A 12,992-nucleotide genomic window follows, 5' to 3' on the forward strand; every position below is an offset into this window, starting at 1 on the left:
CAAATTTATAAATTTCTTCAGAAATTATGCTAACAAACAGAAAATAAAATCTCATGCTTGCAGATTTCTGACAGTAGACCATTTACTCCTCGACGTCTCCCTCCGTAGATCTGTTTCAGTCACACAGACTCTAGCAAATAATTTCTCCTCCTCTTGCAACTTAATTGAATACCTCTCAACATGAGGACGTTCTAGTATTTTGCAGATAAACAGTCCAGCTGAGCCCAAGCTGTGGCCATGTCAGCCGCTGCTGCTTCCTGGGGTGCTGAAGCGAGCGCAGAGTCGGCAGGATTAAAGCACGGGCTGTACCCAGGAGCTCCTCCAGCCCGGAGGAGGCTGTTGAACCCAAGCTGAGACTCCTCCAGCTGATGGCCAAAGCCAGAGCGGCCTGAGACCGAGCACCTCCAGTGGGACCCAGCACGGAAGGGCTCCCCAGCTCCAGCGGGACGCTGGCACTCCCCCCTCGCTCCAGAAGAATCTGGACCCAAGGGAAAACTGAACAGCTTATCTATTTTCTGTCTTTAGGACCAGGGATAGGCGTTCAGGCTTTGAAGAGAAAGGAGGGCATGTTTAACCTAACGATGCATCCTGCGATACCCGTGATACCTACGCACGAACTACCGAGTTTATAGGCTTTACGGCCTTTTTGCAAATCGCGAATGGGTGACTTTAAAATAATTTGACGTCAAGACAGGTGATTCGCCGCTGAACATTTTCAGCGCTGTCCGAACGCCTCAGCGGGTAACAGCGCGACGCCGACGGCCGCGCCCACCGGAGCAGCGGCCCCCGCCGGGGCCAGGGCCGCCGCCTCCGCCGCCGCGGGCGGGCCGCAGCAGCACCGAGCCCCCGCGCTCCCCGCGGCCGCTCGCTCAGGGGTGCCGCCTCCCTCCCGGCTGCGCGGCGGCCACGGCGGGCGCTGCCTCCCGTGTCCGGCTGCCAGCGGCTGCCAGGGACGCCCCGCGGGCGAGCTGGACCCGCGCCCCTTCCCCTGCGCCAGCCCCGCGACCTCCACCGACCGCGGCGCTCCCCGCCCGCGCCCCGCCCCGCCCTGACGGGGCCGCACCGCCCCGACCACATCGGCAGCGACGGAAAACGCAAGGGAAGGGGCCGACCCGCCGCTCGGGGACGCCCGGCCCCGCGGCCGCGCCGCCCCGTTACCGCGGGCAGGAAAAGCCGCCTCCGCGCCGGCGGCCTGTACCACCCCGATGGCGGGGGGGGGGGGGGGGGGGGGGCGTGTAGGACGGGGTGCTCTCTCAGCTCCCGCCGGCACCGCCTTGCACTGCCTGACTGCCCCGGTGGCTGGAGGCAGCCGCTTGCCCCGCACGGGTGGCAGAGCTTCCAGCCCCGGCCCTTTCCGGAGCCCGCGGCCCGTGCCGCTCCCCCTTTCGTGGCCGGGTGGTTGCGCCCGGGCGAGGCCGGTCTGGCAGGGGCAGGTGGCAGCTGAAGATGGCGTTTCCCGGGCAGCCGGCGCCCTGCGGCGGTTTCTACCAGGGCGGGGTGAGCGGGGGCTGGCGGCGGGCTGAGCGCGGGCGGCGGGGGCTGGCGGGGCGCGGCCGCGCTGAGCCTGGACTCGGAGCCGCCAGGGCGGCGGGGCAGGCTGGCTGAGGCGGGGGCGATGGCGCCTGGGCGGGGCAGCCCCTTCCCTGCCTTCCCCCCGCTCCCCGCGCACTGCCAGGGACCTGAGGCGCCCTCCGGGCCGTCCCGCCCGCGGTGAGGGGCCGCCGCGACTCTGGTGCCCGCGGCGCAGGCGGGGGTGGCTTTCGGGCCGCGCCGGGAAGCGATGGGAGCCGCGTGAGGCGAGGCTGTGCCCGCCGCTCCCCCGCGGCAGGCGCTGCTGGGGGCGGCCGGGGGCTGCTCCCGCGGGGGCGGGGAGAGGGGAGGGGGCAGAGCCGCGGCGGGTGCTGCCGGTGGGCGAGCGTCGCCTCTGCGGGTGTCGCTCCCCGAGCCGGCTCCCCCGCGATCCCCCGAGCGAGGCCTTGGGTCTGATGGCTTGTGTAAAGCTGCCTTGGCTTCACGGGGCCGATAAACAGCTAAGCGGCTTCGAAGAGCAAGGTGCACCTGATCAACCTCTGTCCGTCTCCAAAAGAGGCATATTCTTGTCTGGGCCAAAGATGGGACGGACTCTGCTACACAGGTTGTTCGTTCAGCTCAGTCAAACAGGATTAACTTCTGCCATTCCGTGATTTTCAGTTAAGAATCAATTTTATTTAAAAATTTCCATGCTTAATGGATATTCTTCCAAGTATTTTCCCTAGAGATCGGTCTTGCTCAACTTTTTCGAAGTACAAAGAAAAATCTGCAGTGCCTTAGTAGTCTTATCGTCAGTACTCCATTTTCTGCTAGTAGCAGACTAAAATTCAACCTTGATCAGATACACCATAGTGCATTTAGATCAGTGGATTGCTCCTGTGCAAGGTTTTACACTGATTTGCTTAAATTACAATAAATGAGTATATTGGTAACCAAGATTGTGTCTTTTTTTTGGTAAGGAATTTCTTTTTCGGTTGGTTTGACATTTTTTGCATAGTGTGTATATAAAAACACAAGTTGATTCTGAAGTACAAACACTGCAGTTTCTTAACAGTTAACCGAATCATTAATTTAAGATTAATTTTCTTCTTGATTTCTAAAGTATGGAGGAGCTCCAGGAGGACCAGCATTCCCTGGACAAGCTCAGGATCCTTTGTATGGTTATTTTGCTGCAGTAGCAGGGCAGGTAAACTTACAAAATGTTATTTATTTCTTGGATTTTTTTTTTCTGGGGAATAAATTCTACATTAGCTTTTGGAAAGAGGAATGCCTAATATTTGCAGTGAGGAAAACTTGTTTCGAGTTTAAAAAAAAAAATGGAATAGTTTTACTTAGCTGTATAGCTATACCATATAGCTATATATACACAGTAACTATAAAGTTTGAATAATGCTGGTAGTTTCTATATAGTATGTGTATGTGTGTGTAAATGCATATATATATACACATGTATGCATGTATGCGCTATATTTCCTCTGTAAGTATATACAGGGACTATACAGTTATATGAAATGTTGTAACTTAATTGTGGCTCAGCTCTGGGTCGGGGAATGCTGTGAGTTTCAGGGGAAAGAAGCCAGAAACAAGGGGAAGCACGGGCTGTGGAGATGGCCTGGCTAAGAGCAGGAAATGCTAATAAGAAAGAGATCGTTACATGATCTTAATAGACTCACAAACGGAAAAGCAGTCTTGAGTTGTGGCAATATCTGGGTTTGCTGGTAGGATAGAGTGATTATTCTCTTAGAGGAGAAGGCATTCACAACTTTCATTTAGGCCTTTCTTTTTTCTTCCCTGTCATTCTGCACTGCATTTTTAATTTGTTTCCTGTAATTTTGTGGCGTATATTGGTTTTGTATGATTATGGATGTTACTAGAAATAAGTAGTTCTTGAACTATATTACAAAGTTCAGCAGCAAATAAGTTAGGTTTATTGAGCTGAAGTTCTGACTTTGTTGGCCATATGTATAGCTATTTATTGCACGCTTCCAGGGTGTGTGCAAATCTAAAACTCTGCTCCTGGATCTGTTATCCGCAGGTAGACATAACCACGACATGAAAGTTTGAATTCAGCAATATTAGCTGATGTTTAAATTCCCAGTTTAAGACTGTAATTGGGGTCATTTTTGTTGTCTACATTATTCTTTTGAATCAATAATGCATCTTACAGTCTATATATCTTTAACATTGCTTATGAAAATATGTAGACCATGTATTTTTGTAGTAAAGGGGAACACTGGAATGACCTATGTGTAGTGAGGCAGGCCTCTTTGGTAGGGTGGAGCCCAAGCTAATTCTGCTGAACGTGCTGACAGTTTGCCTGCCAGCTGAGATGGCTCTGCATCCAGGTGCCACCAGGACATGTGCCAGGAATCAGCAGTGGAGCCAGTAACTGGCACTGGAAAAATGAGTAAGCTCCTAGCGTAAAGAGAAAGGGAGGTAACAGCAAACAGGACGCAGCCCTGTGGAGAAGAGGTGGCAGGAGCTGGACATCAGCAAAGCATAGACGATCCCCTGCTTCTCAAGCGAGGCATGGTTACTGAAAGCTGGGGAACCAGTGAGCTAATGGGTATGATCAAGTTAGTGCTTAAGAGTACTTAAGTTAGTACTCTTAAATACTTTTTGTTTGTTTATCAGCGGCTTTTACAGCCATCCATGCAAGTCTGTTAAAAGCAACGTCTCACAGTTCTCCGTAAGTAGTTGTTGTGGAATTAGTAAAGTTTTTGGCTATGGTTTGCTGCTCTCTGTGTTGTTTTTATGCCTGTGTAATATATAAAGTTCTCTCTGAGCTTTAGAATCATAGAATCATAGAATCGTTCAGGTTGGAAAAGACCTTTAAGATCATCAAGTCCAACCGTTAACCTATCACTGCCAAGTCCACCACTAAACCCTGTCCCTAAGCACCACATCTACACATCTTTTAAATATCTCCAGGGATGGGGACTCAACCACTTCCCTGGGCAGCCTGTTCGAGTGCCTGACTACCCTTTCTTTGAAGGAGTTTTTCCTAATATCCAGCCTAAACTTCCCCTGGCACAACCTGAGGCCGTTTCCTCTTGTCCTATCACTTGTTACTTGGGAGAAGAGACCGACCCCCACCTCGCTACAACCTCCTTTCAGGTAGTTGTAGAGAGCAATAAGGTCTCCCCTCAGCCTCCTCTTCTCCAGACTAAACAGCCCCAGTTCCCTCAGCCGCTCCTCATAAGACTTGTGCTCTAGACCCTTCACCAGCTTCGTTGCCCTTCTTTGGACACGCTCCAGCACCTCGATGTCCTTCTTGCAGTGAGGGGCCCAAAACCGAACACAGTGTTTGAGGTGCGGCCTTACCAGTGCTGAGTGCAGGGGCATGATCACCTCCCTGGTCCTGCTGGCCACACTATTCCTGATACAAGCCAGGATGCCATTGGCCCTCTTGGCCACCTGAGCACACTGCTGGCTCATGTTCAGCTGGCTGTCAACCAACACCCCCAGGTCCTTTTCCGCCAGGCAGCTCTCCAGCCACTCCTCCCCCAGCCTGTAGTGTTGCATGGGGTTGTTGTGACCCAAGTGCAGGACCCAGCACTGAGCCTTGTTGAACCTGTTACTTTCTTTGAAGTAGTTTACGACAGAGATCTTGACTTAGATTTGAGGAATTAGTTTTCTTTGCTTACAGAAGAAAGTCAAAAGTATTATTTCAAATATTTATTAAATTAATTGAGTCTGTCTTTGTAGGAAATAATAATTTTCTTTTTTTAGTCTGTTTGCAAAGTCCCTATGCCTTGTCTAGTTTAACTGCTTAAGTTCTACTTAAAAAAAAAAAAAAGCCAAGCATCTTTTTGGTAACATTAATCATGATTACAAATCATGCTTTTCTGTCTTCCTGCCTATGTTAAAGTTATGCAGATCCTGCCTTTGTTTCAGAAGGCAGAAGGGCTTTGAAGAGATTTGCTGCTTAATATGCATGGCTATTTCAAATATCTTTTTTTTTTTTTTTTTTTTTTTTTAAGTTTTCCTGTGAATGTAAAGTTTTAAATACATCTGTATAGTTAGACTGTGGGAGTACATTGGAAGCAATTTTTGGTTTAGTTGCCATTAATTTATATAGAATCAAAACATTGTTGCTCTTTTTTTCAGACCTTGTGAAATATCATTTAACATATTAACTACTATTTGTCCTATAAATAATGATACTTCATTTCTGAAAGTTACCAGGGTGTGCCATTCCCACCATGCCGTTTAGTAGTATATCTCTGTTCCTAAAAAAAGAAGAAAAAAAATGCTTACTGGATTTAAAAACATTAGGAAAATGCTGAGGCAGATAAATCTGTTTCAAATATAAAGCAACTCTCTTTTCCCTATTTAACGCTTTACAAAAGTCGCATCATTTTTTGTATCTACAGATACAATGTTCTGTCCTCGAGTGAGGTTAAATTATACTCAAACTCTCTATGAACTGAACTTCATGTTGGGTGTGTGAGGAATGTGACCTAGAATTCCAGCTCCACTTTTGACAGCTCATTGCCTTCCATGAATTGGCAGTTGCTTTCTGTAGTTGGCCCTGAGCAGGATGCATTGGAAGTGAGTCATTTTCCAAACCATGCAGATAGGTATCTTTTCTGGGTTTGTTTTGGTTTTCTTTCAAAGTTCTTTAATTTCTGCTTTTGTTTGTTCTGCTGACAACTTACTATTCACCGAAAAACAGGGTTTTTTAGATTTGTAAGTCTTAAGGCTGTCTTGAGAAGAGGGTATGTATGATCTGGGTTCTAGGTTTCCTACTGTAGCAGTGAGATCATAAACATATAATCTAAAGTGACCACAATACCCACTAGGTTAAAATTAGTACTTTAAGGAAAGCTGTCTTTCTGTTCAAAATTTTGCACCTTGGTTTCTATGCAGCTGGCCCTCAAGTGTATGCTATCCATATTTGATGGGGGTTTGTTTTTTTTTTTTTTAAAAGTTAAGTTTAGAGCAAACTTGCCAATCCTGTTCATTTTTTAGTACATCACTAGATGGGAAAGTTAATGCATATTGCAAAAATATCAACTAAAGAAACATCATGACAGGTATGGGTTGTAAAAGGCAGTTTCTGTCATATGGCAGACAGGTAATCAGTTGTTTTTTGAAGGGGTAACTAATTTAATGCCACTGAAAAGGGAGTGGGTACTGGGAATAACCAGCCTGGGAGAGGGAATTAAAACAATAGCTGATACATCTTCTGTTATTGAAAGGATGGACAAATAGATGCTGATGAGCTACAGAGATGTCTCACCCAGTCAGGGATTGCAGGAGCGTATAAACGTAAGTTAATGATTTAAATAAACAAAAAAAAAACACCCCAAACCTAAAGCATACTAATTCTTATGCCATCTACTAGAAAACGCTTGTCAAGGTGCCTTCTGCAGAGGTTTTGGGGTTTTTTTTTTAGTATTTGCACGGTGAAAGGGCTTTCTTTCCTTATGGACTACTTTGAAACGTAAATTCTCTGTATTCAGTTCTGTGCATGTAAGACTTCCCTTCTCAGCCTCCTTAGTGCCCCACTGCGAAGTTGTGGAGCTGGAGAAGTGTCTTGTTTTGTAATGGACAGCCCATTCTTAAAAGGTGTCTTGCTTTGTTTTTAAAATGAGGTTTGATATTGACCAAAAAATTCCCTGGCAGGACTCATTTGTCAGGATACCTAGTGTTCAGTTTACAAAATAGAGCTTTTGTGAGTAAAACTCGCTTCCTCAAGTGGTGTCCGTGGTGAAGCATAAATGACTACTTTGATGAAACCCAAAACCTTTATGGACTGAGATAAGAGCAGATTAGTTTTAAATATAACTTGAATTGCCTCCAGATTGTCTGCTGTCAGTTTTTCTAACAAGTAATGATTAAAAGCACTTACTTGGATCAAAATACGGTATGGCTGTATACAGCAGAAGCAATTATATAATATTTTATGCATTATAAAATACTATCAGTATATAATAAAAAGCAATTTAAAATGTTAAGTTTAGACAAAACTGAAAGTCATTCTTTTAATATAACTTATTTTTCCTTTTTCTAATTTAAACAGCTTTCAACTTAGAGACTTGCAGACTCATGATCTCAATGCTGGATGTATCCTTTACTATGAAATGTAAGCATTTTTGCATTACGTAAGCAAAGATGAGAGGATGCCCAAAATTTGGGAAATGCTTTGTAATTCCCATTCAGCTCTTACTTGGTAACTATTATGATCATTATAACTGGGGAACTACAAAATTTTGTTCTTACTCATTTTACTGGATGAAATAATAATTCTAATAAATGAGGCTCTCGATGACTGATCTTCTCACAACAAGTGGTATCCCTCTAAGCCTAGGGGTCTGTTTCTCCATTGAATGGATGAAGAGTCAGGTCTGGCAGCCCCAAATAGTTTTCTGCAAATCGCTTGTTGTGCTTTTGAAATTGGACAACTTTGTAGATGTCCTTCCTAACGAACTGAGCATTTGTACTGCACAGCCTGAATACAATCTAAGTCCCCCTAAATCCCGTTCCTTGAATGAACCAGGTTCGAGCATCTAATGAGATGGTATACGGCATTCAGCAGTAGGACCTATGGAAGACTTAGGTATACTGTGCAAGGCTGGAATCTTTGGAGTTTTTTAGTCAAAACTTAAATTGTCATGTTCAAATGTTTTGCTCTTTAAAAAGAAAAGAGCAGAAATTAAACTGGAAGGGCTGCTAGCTCACCTTGAACAAACGGCTTAGAATGCAAGAGAGCTGATTGATAGTATTCTAACTTAAAGTAATTTTTCATTTGGCATCTATTTTTATTTCAGGTATGTATTTTATTGGTAACAATACACTGCGGCAGGTAAAAGAGAAGTGTATGAACTAAGTTAAATTCACAAAGAGCAAATAGCTTTATCAGGTTTCACTGAGAAGTAGGGAGAGCAACTTCTCTGACCTTTGGTTTTGGTCGGTAGTATTATCTCTGTGCTGTGGGATGCTGTAGTTAGTTTTCTACCAAAAAAAATAATAATAGTAAAATATTGTTAATATTGACCTTCAAGAAAGAGTTTTTAACTACAGATGATAAAAATACAGATTTCCATTGAAGAGAGGGCTCTTTTTAAATTTTTTAAGTTAAGAAATGTTTTTCTTAGCTTTGGAATCAGAGGGATATGTCTGGCACACTGGGATTTAATGAGTTTAAAGAACTCTGGGCTGTGGTCAATGGCTGGAAGCAACACTTCATAACTTTTGACAACGATAGAAGTGGTACAGTGGATCGTCAAGAACTGGAGAAAGCCTTGATGAATATGGGTAAGTTGTGAAATGTTCTTGCTTCTAACACTGACTTACAGCACTTCCCGGTACCAGTTATCATCCCGCAGTAACCGACACATGGTATTTCCAATTAAAAATGTGTTGGATTCTGTTAACTTACCTGTCTTTTCAGGATAGACTTTTTATTTTCAAATAGGATTTAGACTGAGCCCACAGGCAGTGACTGCAATCACAAGGCGATACAGCACTCGTGGAAAGATTACATTTGATGATTACATTGCCTGCTGTGTGAAACTCAGAGCTCTCACTGGTATGCTGGATTATACCCTTGTTATTATCATCCCTATAATACATTTTTATTTAAGAAAATATGATTATTCAGTTATCTCAAGTTCAACTTTAACGTTTATGTAACACAAAATAGGTTTCTTTCAATAGAGTTTACAGGCAGAACTGGAACAATTATAGATTATGATTTTTTAAATCCCCATTGAAAAATGGACTTAAAACTAATGCAGGGTTTATTCCAGAGACTGGAAGAGTTATGTCAATAAAATTGGGAAACTGTATTTATCAGCAGAACATAAAGGGTTGTATATAATAAATATGAAAATGAAGAACAGGAAATTAAGTCTTGGAATGAATTGCAGTGTTTTTCATGAGTTCTCATTCATGTGACTTGGGGAATTTAATGAAAGTGCAGTGCCTTTTAAAAAAAATTATTAACTGTAATTCTTCTTACCTGGTTTCTGTTTTGTTTTCTTAATGCATTTTTGCAGAATGTTTTAGAAGAAGGGATACATCTCAGCAGGGTTTTGTGAACTTCCAGTATGATGATGTAAGTGAACTTTAAGGAATTAGTTAAAGTTACAGGGTAAAACTAAAGAAAAACGTAAAACTGAAGACAAACAGTAATGATTTGAGTTTGTGCCTGTATTCCTTACGCTTACGGTGCTGCCTGAGAGCACACAGGTTCTGGGTTTTGTTGAGTATTGCCTCAAGAAGTTTTCAGATATTTTAGAGAGTTCTGTGAAATGTTGTTGTACATTTTTGTCTGGACTTCTTACCAGTGTGGTTCAAGATCTAAGAGGCTACGTTGCTTGCTAACATCACTTTCTGTGACTTTTTTTTCTTCTTTTTTTTTAAGGCTTGGTAGGCATTTTTCCCTGGAAAGGCTGAGGGAGGTGTGGTGGGGACAGACACAAATCACACGCAGTCAGGCTTGTAGGTCTTGGCTTCCTGGCTGCATCTGTGCAGGAAAAGGAGAACACTAGGTTCAAGTATTGCTGGGTTTTTCATTGTTATAATTCAGGAGATGCTTTGTTTTAATTAACTATTAGCTAATTTCCATGTTTAGTTTCAAAGCTTTGTTGTTCATGGACTGAATTTGTTTACAGAAAAGGGTAGTGACAATGAGTATTTTAGGAGAAAGTGAAAACTTGTTCTCTACCATACATCTAATAAGTGGTTATTCTTTTTTTCAGTTCATACAGTGTGTTATGAGCATCTAAATCAAAAGGAAGCAAGCCGTGGATGATCACGATTAACATTCCAGTTTGTGTTTGCTTTGCCAAATCTTCCAATGATTGTGTACCTCAATATTGGAAATTGCATATTTTATGAAGGTATCACTTTACACACTTGCATTTTTTTTAGTTTTGACAATGACTATAAACTACTCATGTACTGTCGTCTTTAACTTTTAACCTGTGACTAAAATTTTCATAAACTTGCAATTCACTATGTGTAACTCAAATTATGCATAGTAAGTTTTTCTGTAGTGTGTTTACTTTTTTCCTGTGATTCACTAAAAGCAGTTCCAGGAGTGCAGCTTACCTTTTTCTGTCTTAAACAGTATCATGTGTATGACCTAAGATGATACATATTCTTTTGTCTTGGACGGCATAAGACACATGTACAAACTGAAAGTGCTTTTGGAATGATCATTTTACGCTGGTCTGTTAGAACATCAGTCAGTTTAAGTTCCTTGAGAGCTAGCTTTTTTCAAGATGAAGTCTGTGACACCGTACACCGAGTGTAGACTACTTGTTAGACCTTCAGGGATGCGACAAAACATAGCGGAGAACTCTTCTAGCAGTGTGCTCTTGTACGGGGGGGCTTTTGTTCCAGTAAGATTCTTGCTCTGTTTGTGTACTATATAAAACACTTTTAAACATACAAACACTAGGCTGTGTCAGTTTATATGTTAACTTTCCCTTTAACAATGAACTTCTAAGCTGCCAGACTTCAGTTACATGTAAATTAATGTTTCTATCATCTCCTCCACTTTACACCCTAACAAGTAGCCTTTCCTGCCTCCATATGCCAACCAACATACAAGGGCCAAACCCCACTTTGAAAAATTCTTGCCAGATTACTGTTTCAGATCACGGCAGTACTTACCAGTGCTGTAGAATTTACATGAAAGCAGATACAGAAAGGCAAGACTTTTTTTACCTGAGATTTTTCAGGGAAAAAAAGGGGGTTTTGTTGTTGGGAGTTTTGGGGTTTATTGTTTGTTTGGGGTTTTTTTGAGGGGCATATTGACATTGTATGGAAGAGGGAGCAACATAACTGTATGGAGGTAGTTCAGGCTTTTTGCCAACGAAATAAGTTAATGAAACTTTTGTGAATTTTGGTCAGTTCTGCCTACCACAGGGGAGTGATAGATGTTCTTTCGCTAGCCTTGTAAACGCAGAGAATGCCAGAAGAATGTTAAAAGGAGTGTATTTCCTATATTAGTGGTTTAGAGCACTTTTGTGGAGGAGTCTGCGCTGAGGAATGAAAGCAAAACTATACATGCACGTGTATATATATAGATACATGTGTATATGTCACTGGACAAAGAACAGAAATAATCCTCAGAGCAGAAATCTTGCTTGAAGATACTACTTTATACCCTAGCTGGCTAAGAATACTGTAAAATCTAGGTCTCTAGTTTCTGGGCTACAAATTCAAAGCTGGCTGGTCTCACCTAAAGAAGCAACTGGTACTTACTACTTAAATTCAGAATCCTTTGGCTATTGCTTCTAGTTTCATTTCAGAAGCTAGTTCTCTTTCTGCCATCAAAGATGAATTTAAAGGCATAGAGCTGATGATACTTCCACATTTTGATAACTGTACACTGTCCTGTTGCACATAAACTTGGGAAACAGACAAGGAATTCTACAGAAAGCATTTCTGACATGACCAAAGTCCATAAAGGTTTGTCTGACTGAAGTAGCCAACATCAGTTATGCTGTAGGTCAAAACTGTGACAGCTGATGAAGTTAGTAAACTGAGTATGAGGCAAAGGCTGTTCTTCTTGTGGGGTTTTGATTAGACCATTTTGCATAAATACAATACTCATCCTTACACTGTTAATTTTACCCCAGAAAGGATGAGACATCTTTACCAAAGTGCTTATTACCCACACAACATTTCTCTCATACTTTTATTTTAATAATTTTTTAAATTTTCTTTATAGCAGTTGGTAGGGTGCTGTGTTCTAGATTTGTGACTAAAACAGCCTTGGTAACACGCCAGTGTTGCAGCTGTTGCTGAGCAGTGCTTGCACAGTATCAAGGTCGTCTCTGTTTCTCGCTCTGCGACCCCGGTGAGTAGGCTGAGGGTGGGCAAGAGGCCAGGAGGGAGCGCAGCGGGGACGGCTGACCCGAATGGACCAAAGGGATATTCCATGCCACAGAATGGCATGCTCAGCGCTAAACCTTGGGCGGGGGTGCAGAAGTCTCTCCAAAGTAGCCATTGCTCAGGGACTGACCGGGCACTGGTCTGCTGGTGGGAGGTGGTGAGTCATTGCCTTTGCATGGCTTTTTTCCCCCCCCACTTCTTTTCCTTCACTTACTAAGCTGTTTTACCTTGATCTGCAATTTTTTTTTTGCTTTTGCTCTTCCAATTCTCCACCTACCACAGGCCTGAAACTACTAATGAAAGAAAACATCAGGCAATAATGAATATAACATTCTTGTAGATAAGTGTAACTTACTAAATGATCCGAGACCCCCTGGAAGTTCCACACTCCTATACAGGTATGAAGTTATGTAATAAATCATGAGAATTATTGGTGAAATAATATGTGGAAGTAAAATTGCACCTACAAATAAAAGCTTGGCTTGAAAAATGTGTTCAGCTTATTTTGCATACTTGGGTTTGGGGGGGTGGGGGGGAGGTACTTTTTTTTTTAATCGGGCATAGTGGGTGTCTGGAGCAATGAAAGAAGAGGACCCATAACAAAC

The 12,992-nt window shown here is 43.2% G+C and overlaps 1 protein-coding gene across 1 annotated transcript; it reads left to right on the forward strand.

Moving 5' to 3' along the window:
• Positions 1–1,303: 1,303 nt before the first annotated feature.
• Positions 1,304–12,879, forward strand: SRI (sorcin). Its single transcript, XM_087775596.1, has 8 exons — positions 1,304–1,497; positions 2,633–2,716; positions 6,735–6,804; positions 7,559–7,602; positions 8,646–8,793; positions 8,954–9,067; positions 9,537–9,595; positions 10,242–12,879. The coding sequence occupies exons 1-8, from the start codon at positions 1,447–1,449 to the stop codon at positions 10,266–10,268; spliced, it is 597 nt and encodes a 198-aa protein (XP_087631722.1). The 5' UTR covers positions 1,304–1,446; the 3' UTR covers positions 10,269–12,879.
• The last annotated feature ends 113 nt before the right edge of the window (positions 12,880–12,992 follow it).

Source organism: Nipponia nippon, unplaced genomic scaffold (assembly GCF_047370975.1).
Source record: "Nipponia nippon isolate SJK-2023a ecotype South Korea unplaced genomic scaffold, ASM4737097v1 scaffold_1, whole genome shotgun sequence".
Lineage (NCBI taxonomy): Eukaryota > Metazoa > Chordata > Aves > Pelecaniformes > Threskiornithidae > Nipponia > Nipponia nippon.